This window comes from Maniola jurtina, chromosome 1, assembly GCF_905333055.1.
Source record: "Maniola jurtina chromosome 1, ilManJurt1.1, whole genome shotgun sequence".
Taxonomy (NCBI): Eukaryota; Metazoa; Arthropoda; class Insecta; order Lepidoptera; family Nymphalidae; genus Maniola; species Maniola jurtina.
Window position 1 is genome coordinate 3977947 of NC_060029.1, and position 11082 is coordinate 3989028.

At 38.3% G+C, this 11082-nt stretch overlaps 1 protein-coding gene across 1 annotated transcript; it reads right to left on the bottom strand.

The window, feature by feature from the left end:
* Positions 1-517: 517 nt before the first annotated feature.
* LOC123866359 (venom serine carboxypeptidase-like) lies at positions 518-8295 on the bottom strand. The gene is made up of 8 exons (XM_045907882.1): positions 8184-8295; positions 6985-7304; positions 5302-5420; positions 4688-4852; positions 2969-3136; positions 2056-2315; positions 1356-1490; positions 518-649 (listed from the first exon to the last, which is right to left on the bottom strand). Exons 1-8 carry the CDS (start codon positions 8228-8230, stop codon positions 526-528), a joined length of 1338 nt encoding a protein of 445 aa, XP_045763838.1. The 5' UTR covers positions 8231-8295; the 3' UTR covers positions 518-525.
* Positions 8296-11082: the final 2787 nt, after the last annotated feature.

Genomic DNA, 11082 nt, shown 5'->3' on the forward strand with positions numbered 1-11082 from the left:
TAAATAAGTAGCAACTAGTGGCCTTAGCTACTAGTTGGTATTTAAAAATCAAGTACCTACCTATTCAGTATTTTCAACATAATAAGTACCTCGAAAGCCGTTTCTCAAACAACAAAGTAATCCTTCAAGGGTTCCTTTTCTCCATTTTGAGCTACAGAACCCCAAAAAAAAACCACACTACGGGATCTGCAAACTCGTACTAAGAGCACTGACCTCCATTATCTGATAAATGTAAATGAGTTCAATTAAAGTTCTACATTAATGAACTGGCCTAATTCGGGTAAAACCAAACTCAAAAAACCTTAAATACTTCGGAGCTGTTGGGATTCGAACCCAACTCTTCTTAATGTAGGTAGCCAGTATCTATTTTAAGGTACCTAAGTATGTATCACCCCACACATAATATTATATGCATAAATTTCCTTCTTTAACAATTCTGTGGTTAACATTTAAAAAAATTGTGTCTTAAAATAATAGGTAACTGTTGCCATTTACCTACTTGAACAGTTACTTATTCTCAAAACTTTATTCGAATTGATCTATGAACCGTTTAACAATAAATTTGGTTGCCTCTGGTTGCTCAACCATGGTTGCGTGACCGGCGCCACGAATCAATACCTCCATGAAGTTTCCGCCACTTTTTGAGTACCTGCAATTTAATTTTTATAGGTTTAGAGCTGAGGCAATGATATTAAATCTAAGTAAGTAAACATATTTTATTTCTTACGTATACTTACAGAAGTTAAATAGGTTCTTATAAAAAAAATCATAATTATTATTAGATTGACTTAGATTTTTTTAAATAACTATTACACTGTCATCATCATCATCATCATGATCAACTCATCCCTGGCTCACAAGTCACAACTGAACACAGGTCTCTAACAATGAGGATTTGGCCATGATCTACCACGCTGGCCATGTACAGATTGGCTGACTTCACACACCTTTGAGAACATTGTGGACAACTCTCAGGCATGCAGATTTTGCTTAATTGCTTATTAAAACGCACATAACTCCGTAAAGTTAGAGGAGCGTGTCTGGGATCGAACCCTGGACACTCTGACTAGGAGGCAGATGTCTTAACTACTAGGCTATCACCGCTTTTACATTGTACAGTCCAAGACCGTAAGTCTTATAGCACCTTAATGATCATATTCGCGTGGCACGGTTATGCACATGCGTCTAGGTGTGTGTGGCGTGTTTATAGAAAAAGTTAACCGCCGTTTGGCTCGTCTTGGCGGGGGCACTGCCGTGCCCCCTGATAAGTGCGACAGGTTTTTCTATGCATTAGTTTCGCGGAATTGCTACTCGAATTCTGAGGTCGACTGTACGTATACCTACAATCTACATACCCTATAATAGGGGCTTTAGTAGTTCTTCGCAGTAGAACGCGTGGGGCGTTCTCATACTCCTCTCGCTGCGGCCACCGCAGTGCGTCGTACATGTACTTGGACAAGCTGTACGCCAAGATCAGGTCCAGCTGACCACTAAACAAAAGCAGATAAACATTAGTATCAGGACTGTATTATCCTTATAATTAAAATAGTCTAGTGACACTAAAAGACTTCTAAGAGATTCAAACACGTTGATTTTTGCTTGAGTCAAGCATCTTTACAAAGTTTGCTCGAGTCAACCGAGTCTCGATAGCTCAACTGTTGAGGTGCGGACAGAATTCCGAAAGGTCGGCGGTTCAAACCCCATCCATTGCACTATTGTCGTATCCACTCCTGGCGCCAGCTTTACGCTTAATTGGAGGGAAAAGGAGAGTATTAATCATTATTAGCATGGCTAATATTTAAAAAAAAAAAAAAAATTACGTGCTTGACGGTGATTGATGGGATTTAAACAGGGTGTAACCAGAAAGGTAGCAAAAACGAAGACAGGTGATAGTCCTGATGTAACTGATAATGATAAAATACCACAAAAAAAAAAACTATGAAAATCAATCATCTAAGAACATAAATTCCATCGGTAAAATAACAGACACACTATGTACCTAAATTGTGGAAAAAATACAACCATAATTATCTATCCATCTCTCACAAAACATACCTATAGCACATAACCCCATAATACTCCAATAGCTCCTCAAGCCAAGGTTTGGTGGTTTTCATGATATCTGGCAACATCTTCTCATATACCAGCTGGTTATCATAGTTAAAGCTGGCATTGCCCACATGGAGCCATTCTCTCACGTCAGGCCTTTTCAGGAAAAATACAAATTCATGCGATTCATTGTCCGGGTTCTTTAGATAGTTGTAAACACTGACACCGCTATGCATTTTGATATATTTTATCGTTGCATTGAATGTCTAAAATTAATAAAATGAATACCTAAGTTAGTTCATTAAATCCTTGGACCTTGATCGACATACAGTTTGGTCACTGATTGTCGAACGTGGCGCCTAAAGGTGAGAACGATATATTTGAATATTTCAATTTTCAAGGCGAAATAAAAAGGACACTAAGGCCACGACGACGGTACACGAGAGATTTTTAACGTCCGTTAAAAAAGCGTCCAAATATGTAGAACAAGTGTATAATTCCCAAGTACCTATATGTTCACACGGAAACGCTTTTTTACCTGTGAACAGATACTTGGAAATATGTACATAAAGCCCGATTTCACCAACGTAAAATAAGTGTCTTAATCCGAGCGTAAATTTGATATTTTAGCAGATTTTCTATACAAATACTGCCATTACGCCCAATTAGTAAATCATTCCTCGATTAAGACGTGTTACTCGACGTTGCAGTTGGTGAAATCCGCACTAAGTACCTACCTAAGTGTAATTTACAGAATGTACCTAAGTATCTCTATATATAAAATCGGTACCTACATTTTGTATAATTTCATAAAAAGCTCATGCTCATCTATGTCTTCCAATCTTACAAGGCATCTACTAAGGCATCTCATAACTTCACACAAAAAGTTCGCTCTCAATAATGACTAGACCCTTCATACCTCGGTAGCCAGGGTCCACTTTTTGTGGTCTATCAAGTAAACAACGACGCGCTCGAGTATCTTGACCTCGTTGATCTGTCTGTTTCCCAAGATACCGAGGATTCTGCATAGCTCGCTGTAGTGCATCATGCTACGCGGGTCGATTAGGCCGTTGCCGATCATAACGCCCTGAAACAAGTTTCAATGGAATAAAAAAACCGACCAAGTGCGATTCAGACTCGCGCACTGAGGGTTCCGTACTCGGGTATTTTTTCCAACATTTTGCACGATAAATCAAAAACTATTATGCAAAAAAAAAAAAAACTCGGACGGACGGACGGATGGACAGACAGACAGACAGACAACAAAGTGATCCTATAAGGGTTCCGTTTTTCCTTTTGAGGTACGGAACCCTAAAAACACAAATTCAAACACTGATCGTAGTAGGTAGGTATATTTGTCATGTTAAACTAACAACCACAAAACCCACGAGATATACAACTGATTCTTAGGGCTCCATACTCGACGGGGGCGCTAACGGGACCCTCCGGGATTATTAAGCCTCCTCTTTTTAACCCCCGACCCAAAAAGAGGGGTGTTATAAGTTTGACGTGTGTATCTGTGTATCTGTGTGTCTGTGTATCTGTGTATCTGTGTATCTGTCTGTGGCATCGTAGCGCCTAAACGAATGAACCGATTTTAATTTAGTTTTTTTTGTTTGAAAGGTGGCTTGATCGAGAGTGTTCTTAGCTATAATCTAAAAAAAATGGTTCAGCCGTTTAAGAGTTATCAGCTCTTTTCTAGTTTTCTTGTAGAAAAGAAGGTTAGATAACCGTTAGGTTCATAATATTATGTCAATAGACAAATGTCAAGCTGTCAAGATGGACGTTGCCTAAATACATAATTATTTATTTGAAAATGATGTTTTGGAAAACTCAGATACTTTGGATCGTCGGGGTGTTATAAATTTTTAATTTACACTTGTTTTGAAAGTAGGTTCAAAAATAGAATCAATTTAATTAGAAATCTGGTAAGTTACGCAAATGTGGGATATTAAAGACACACGTCTGTGTATAGGAAGATAATTAAATTAAATGGAAGCCTTAATAGAATAGGGTACTTTTGATTCGATGAACTTCTATTCTCCCAGTTAGATAGAGTAGATTATAATCATAGGCTCTTAAGGCTTTAACAGCAACGGTTGAGCATTTTAATATGCTAATATTTACGTGTAACCTAAGACTAACCTAAGACTAAGTGTGCTTAGCAACTTTGAAGGAACCATCAAAGTTGCCAAGCACGCTACTAAAATGACTATTTTAGGTAACACAGCTAATAAGTATCTAAGATTATAGCCTGAGCGTCAAACCTAACGATGTAAACTAGCAATCTGAAGTGCTAGTGGTCAGGCCACATTTGTCGCTGAACCATTGGCCACTTTTATAGAGATGTTTTAAAGTGGAAACCGCGTACCAACATCAACATTTTCTCTTTAAACATTGTAAGTGAAATAGCCGAGATAGTGGGTAAGAGGTTGGCTTTTTTATTTTGGAGGTCGGGGATCCGATGTCGGGCACGCCCTAATAAAATATCACATGCTTTAACTGTCTGTCTGTGTCGATGAATTTGTATTTCTAAAGCAGGTGCGTACTTCCCCGTATACGACTTACCGGCTATGAAGAGCGGCGCTCAACGCAGTTCCGAGAACATTGCCAGGAGCTACATTGTGAGTCTACTTGCCTTAAAGTTGATAGAACTAGTGCGTCTGTGTCGATGAATTTGTATGCCTAAAGCAGGCACATACTTCCCCGCATACGACTCGCCGGCTATGAACAGTGGCGCCCGACGCAGTTCCGGGAACATTTCAAGGAATTGCTGTAGAAACTCGAACAATTGACTGCCCACCTTGTATGAAACAAAACATTTTCAGACAATTTTTTACTATGATAGAACTACTCGTCGCTCAGAATTATATGCTTTCCTGATATATACCTACTTAGTATAAAATCTGCAGCAAGCTATCTGCATCATTGATTTGATGGCTAGCTTGATCAACTAATGAGGGCCCTGGGTTCGAGTGAAATGGAAAAAAGTTTTACCATCAAGAAATTCTCAGTACGTAGCAGCGTAATTGGAAAGTTGGCGTTGTTACGCCCTTGTGCTTGAGAACTCTCTTCGATTTTTAATATCTCCTTATTAGTAAGTCTTCGTTGAAATTGGCTGACGTGGCCGAAAAGAACATTATTTTAGACAGATACAACTATGGCCTAGCTTACGTAGGTACTAGATACATCATAGACAGATATCATGAATATATTGTTCTTTCAGACTGTTATAGGCCTTGGCTAACTTACGTCATCCTCATTATCCAGATAACCACGTTCGTCGCCAGTGAAGCTAAACCCAGCACCTACCGGGTTATCGATGAATAGCAAGGAGTAGTCTTCAGCCCATGTCACGTTCCTAGCAGTGACTGTAAATCACACTAATATTATAAAGGTTATTTGTGTGTATGTGTTTGTGTGCGGGTGCGTATGCGTGTGCGTATGTGTACTCTTTCACGCAAAAACTACTGGATGGGTTTAGCTGAAAGAAATGGAGATAGATTAGGTAAACCCTCGATTAACATTTATAGGCTACTATTTATCCCGGAAAATCAAAAAGTTCCCACGGAATTTTTATAAAAATCTACCCACGCGAACGAAGTTGCGGGCATCAGCTAGTTGATTTATAAATGTATAAATACTAGGTTCGTAAATGAGTAGATGAAGATGAGCACCTAAGTTACACTTACAAATGACAAGACAGAGAAAAGCATACAAATGATCCCAACATAATCTAACGTGAAACCGTCTTAAAGTTCTAAACGGTTGACTGTAGGATCGACAGTTTATCATCATAATCATCATATTTACCGATCAAAAAATGAAATTTAAATAAATAGGAAGTTCAGAAGGTAGTTAGCACATTGGTATACATCCTAAGTGCTATACCTAATCAGTACTGCAAAGGCACTCTTAACCTAGGTATATCCTACTTTTTGCTAATGTCGGTTTCAAATAGGCAAACTTTTCCAATGGCGCATTATTATTTAAATTTTTACTAACGTAGATATCCCATGTATAATTTAATTAATTTTCCAATTAATTCCTTCACACCAGTGGCGGTGCCAATTTTTTCAGGCTAATTGGCACTAAGCTTTATAAACCTAGTTACTTACTAAAAACTGGTTGCTATCAAAAGATAGAGCCGTGCGTAGAGTCCATATTTTGTAGTTTAAAGTCTTCACGAGTAGAGCAAAGCATCAGAAATAGAATGATGTTTTATTAAAAAAAATTAGAAGCTTCTGGAATCGTCATTGAATCGACCACTGGTTCGGATTGCCTTTTCTACCAAGCAAAACCAACAAGAAACTAAGCGGTTGCTCTTTTCAGATATTCAATCTATACTAATAAATAAAATTGGAGTGTCTGTCTGTAATTTCGAAATAACTACCTCATATTAAGCTCATATGGTTATTTGAACGATACCATAACTGAATCACACGTTTTTAAAATTTTTGTCTGTCTGTCTGTCTGTCTGTCTGTCTGTCTGTCTGTTTGTCTGTCTGTCTGTCTGTCTGTTTGAAAAGGCTAATCTTTGGAACGGCTGAACCGATTTTGACGGGACTTTCACAGGCAAGTAGAGGATTGACCAGGGCGTAAAATAGGCTACTTTTTTAACCGACTTTCAAAAAGGGAGTTGTGTTTTTCTACCTATGTACACCGAAATCTCCGAGATTTCTGAACCGATTTGCGTCATTTCTTTTTTAATCGATAGAGGAACTTTGCGACATTGTTTCATAAAAAATTTGGAGTCCAACTCCTCAATCCTGATGCTGCAGGGGATCTGACCAATCCACGCGGGCGAAGCTGCGGGCATCAGCTAGTTTAAAATATAATGACGTAAATAAATAAGAACCACGCATTACTGCAACGAGCTGTGAGTCAAATCCACTAACACTGAACTCACAAGCTGTACAGGCATTTGCAACCTACCTTTGCCATCAACAATCTGTATCGGACCAATCAGTTCGAATTCGCCGTGCAGCGAAGATATCCCTGGCCCACCTTGCAGCCAAATAATCCACGGTGCCTTGTCCATGTCAGCTTTAGGAAAGAACCAGTAGAACAGATTGGAATCGTATTCTTCTTTGACGGTGAGAAATGCGGAGTAACTTCTTATCCCAAGAAAACTGGTGCTGTTGACTTCGGATAACTCGCGAGCAAGCGGTGCCTGGCCGTTTTTTATGAGTACTGTCAAAATTAGGCAACCTTGGCAAGGGTCTTCCGTTAAAAGTGGCTTGACCAGTGAAAGGCTAAAAAGACGCACAGATAATATTCATAAATCAACAGCTTATAGTCTCGATAGCTAACAGAGTGGGTTCAGCGCCTATGAAATTCCGATACGGCCAAGCGGCTTGACGTCAAGCACGTAGATTTTTGCTTGAGCCAAGCATTTTGACCGTTTACAAAGTTTGCTTGATGCTTGAGCCAAGCATTTTTACCGTTTACAAAGTTTACTTGATGCTCGAGTCAAGCATTTACGTGCTTGACGATGATTGATGATATTTTATGTTTTTGCTTGACGTGATGAGAAAAGTGCCGTTTGCTGCTTGTCAGGCGCATCAAGCTGCTTGATCAAGCAAAACAAGACTACGTGCTTGACCGTCTCGGAAGACACCGTACTTAGGTACCAGTGATGTTCGCAGAGCCAGCCCTTTATTCTAGGTTAGATACAGATTCAACCCTCATAGTTGGAATAGGTGGTAGCACCCTTCATTGGAGTAATAGTTTGGTTCAATAAGTTTGAATACTGCAGGCTCTAACCGCATATGGGTTTGGTTAAAAATATTTAAATGAATTATAGAGAGTGAAGTTCTCAAAACTTCGCAGGAAATTAACAATACTCAATAGTGATTATTTAATCATTGTTATGATTGATGAATGAGAGGGCTTTAGCCATAATCCACCACGCTGGTCAATCGCAGATTGGCAGACTTCACACCCCTTTGAAAACACCATGGAGGTTTCCTCACCATATTTTCCTTCGCTGTTAAAGAAAGTGATATTTAATTGCTTAAAACGCACGTAACTCCGAAAAGTTAACAACAATTGATTACATATACGGTCTGACAAAATATAGACAAAAATATTGCACACAAGTACACTTGTGATGAAAAAGTTAGCATATTTACCAAACAATGAGTTGATACACATTTAACCCGATATCCATTTTATACATAAAATTTTATACATAAAATAAAAAATACTTATGAATCTTACGACAGCAACAACACTAGGCATGCATGTACTCGTACGTACTGTGTGATTTCAAGAGTTTCTTATTCCTAATTATTTTCAGTGATGAAGTGTGAAGATATTTTAAGAGGGCTCTCTCCGTCACTCGTTTCATACAATCGTAGTTCCAATTTCATTTGAATATTAAGCAACCAAAGTCCATGAAATTTTGCAGATATATTCTAGAAACTAATATCTATGTCTGTGGTTTTCCAGATTTCTGTTAAAATATTCGGTTTCAAAGTTACGCGGTCTTAAAAAATTTCATACAAATCTTTGAGCCCCTGTAATTTTAAAACTACATATTTTTAGAAAAATCTAAAACACCACAGACACAGATATTAGTTTCTAGAATATGTCTGCAAAATTTCATGGACTTTGGTTGCTTAATATTCAAATGAAATTGGAACTAATTGTATGAAACGAGTGACGGAGAGAGCCCTGTTAATACAGCTATACCTAATCTAGCACCACAATCTGACTCGTTACGCAAAATATGAGAAGCATGAAAGTTAAAACTATTAGAGTGCCTTTATAATATAAATGTATATAGTAACTTTAATTAAGAAAAACCATGTAGGTTAGGCTACAACAACGATGAAATACCAGGCGACGACGACACAAAAATCAAGGAAGAGTAATATATCCAAAACTAAAAATTAAATAGAAATTATCCATGCTAAATATTATTATAAATGCGTTTTTGCATTGCAGGCACACTTTTGTGTCCGTCTGTCTGTTTGTCTGTCTGTCTGCTAGCTTTTCACGGCCCAACAGTTTAACCGATTTTGATGGGTACAGAGTTAGCTTACATACATACGGAGATAGGCTACTTTTTATCCCGGAAAATCAAAAAGTTCCCACGGAACTCATAGAGACCCATCCATTTACCCGATTTTTATGAAGGTATAAAAGAATTGCCATAAGAAACTTTTTTTCTCAGAAAATCAAAGAGTTCCCACGAGATTTTTAAAAACCTAAATCCACGCGGACGAAGTCACTACTAGATGATCTAGTAGAAATTATTTTCAAAACTCTGTAGTTATGATGAATTTTATTTTCCAAAATTTTATTTTCCAAAATAACCTGTTTAACCTTTAATTTGCTAATTGGTAGTTAGGTACCCAACAATACCTAGTCTAAACTAAAAAAACCGGCGAAGTGCGAGTCAGACTCGCGCACCGAGGGTTGGTTCCGTACTTGGGTATTTTTTTCGACATTTTGCACGATAAATCAAAAACTATTTTATGCATAAAAATCTCTTTAAGAATGTACAAGCAAAGCCCTTTCATATGATACCCCACTTGGTCAAGTTATCTTACTTTGAAAAAACACATTTTAATTTTTTTTTTTTTTGATGTGAATTCCTTTACTTGTGCTATAAGACCTACCTACCTGCCAAACATGAATCTGGTCAACGGGAAGTACCCTATAGGTTTTCTTGACAGACACGACGGACGGACGGACAGACAACAAAGTGATTCTATAAGGGTTCCGTTTTTCCTTTTGAGGTACGGAACCCTAAAACACCCAAGTCTTTAAGGTTAAAATTAATCAAAATAGAAGTTGAACAACAAAATGTAATAGATAAGAAGACTCGCCATCCGGAGCCGCTCTCTTATCTCACAGATGATCGCTGATATTGCGAACACATAATTTGAATGTACAATTAGGTGTTACGAGTCAGAAAAAAACGTCGAGCGTGGGAAATCCGCGCTACGGGCCGGGTTGTAAGTTGTAAGTGATTACCCACAATTACGCACCCCGCACACGTCGCAACTGTAACGCATCGGTGTTTGTTTTACTATCAACATCCTAAATATAGAGCAAATCACATTTTAAGAGCGTGCAAGAATCTATCGCAAATGTCGGGAGCGTGGGAGCGCGTTTATGCTAAGCAGGTCATTGGTACCCTATACCTGTTCGCTCTGTCTCTACAGTGTGATCCCAATTTGTTACGGAAGATTCATCTTATTTTTTGCAACCTTTTTGCACTTTCAAAATTATTTCATATGTACTTACTTACATGGCACATTCTTGATCATTTTATTCAATGACAATATTCACAAATACCTACTATAAATATTACAAAACAAAAATGACATCCAAATCACAACGAGGCAGGGTACCCAGAACGCTTGTATGCGTTACCTCGTTGGATGGCTAGACTAATATGCTGACCAAGGTAAATGCCAGACCTCCGGTCACCCGGGGACTCTACAAGACGGGATGACGGGGTTCTTAAAAAAGGATCCTATTTACTTATTTGTTTTTCTAATTTTTCCCTCTTATTTGATTGCTAGCTTCGCAATTCGTTGTAAAAGTGCGTTGAAGAACCAAAGTGTTTTGGTTCTTCAACGGATCTCATTTTTGATCACGTAGAAAAACTCCAAGGATAGCTTTCTAGGTTGCCCTTTATGTGATTTCTTTTCAGGCCCCTTATAAGAGACCATGTTTTCCTGTGCAAGAAAGCATTTCATTATAAATGTTATTAAAGAATGTACTAGTTAGATGATACCTAGGTACCATGGAATACCCCCTAGGTACTATAGTTGTATACAAAACTTCATTCTGTTGTACAGTAAATAAAGGGTTGTATTATTTATTTATTACTAGCTGATGCCCGCAGCTTCGCCCGCGTGGATTGGTCAGATCCCCTGCAGCATCAGGATTGAGGAGTTAGACTCCAAATTTTTCATGAAACAATGTCGCAAAGTTCCTCTATCGATTAAAAAAGAAATGACGCAAATCGGTTCAGAAATCTCGGAGATTTCGGTGTACATAGGTAGAAAAACA

What these genes read in the sequence shown, in the direction of transcription:
- LOC123866359 (XM_045907882.1), bottom strand. Translation starts at nt 8,230, where the DNA reads ATGTATAAAATGGATATCGGGTTAAATGTGTATCAACTCATTGTTTG. An exon ending in AGTGGACCCTGGCTACCGAG is followed by an intron (nt 2,316 to 2,968) that starts GTATGAAGGGTC and finishes TATTAATTTTAG; the next exon opens with ACATTCAATGCAACGATAAA. An exon ending in ACTAAAGCCCCTATTATAGG is followed by an intron (nt 650 to 1,355) that starts GTATGTAGATTG and finishes ATTAAATTGCAG; the next exon opens with GTACTCAAAAAGTGGCGGAA.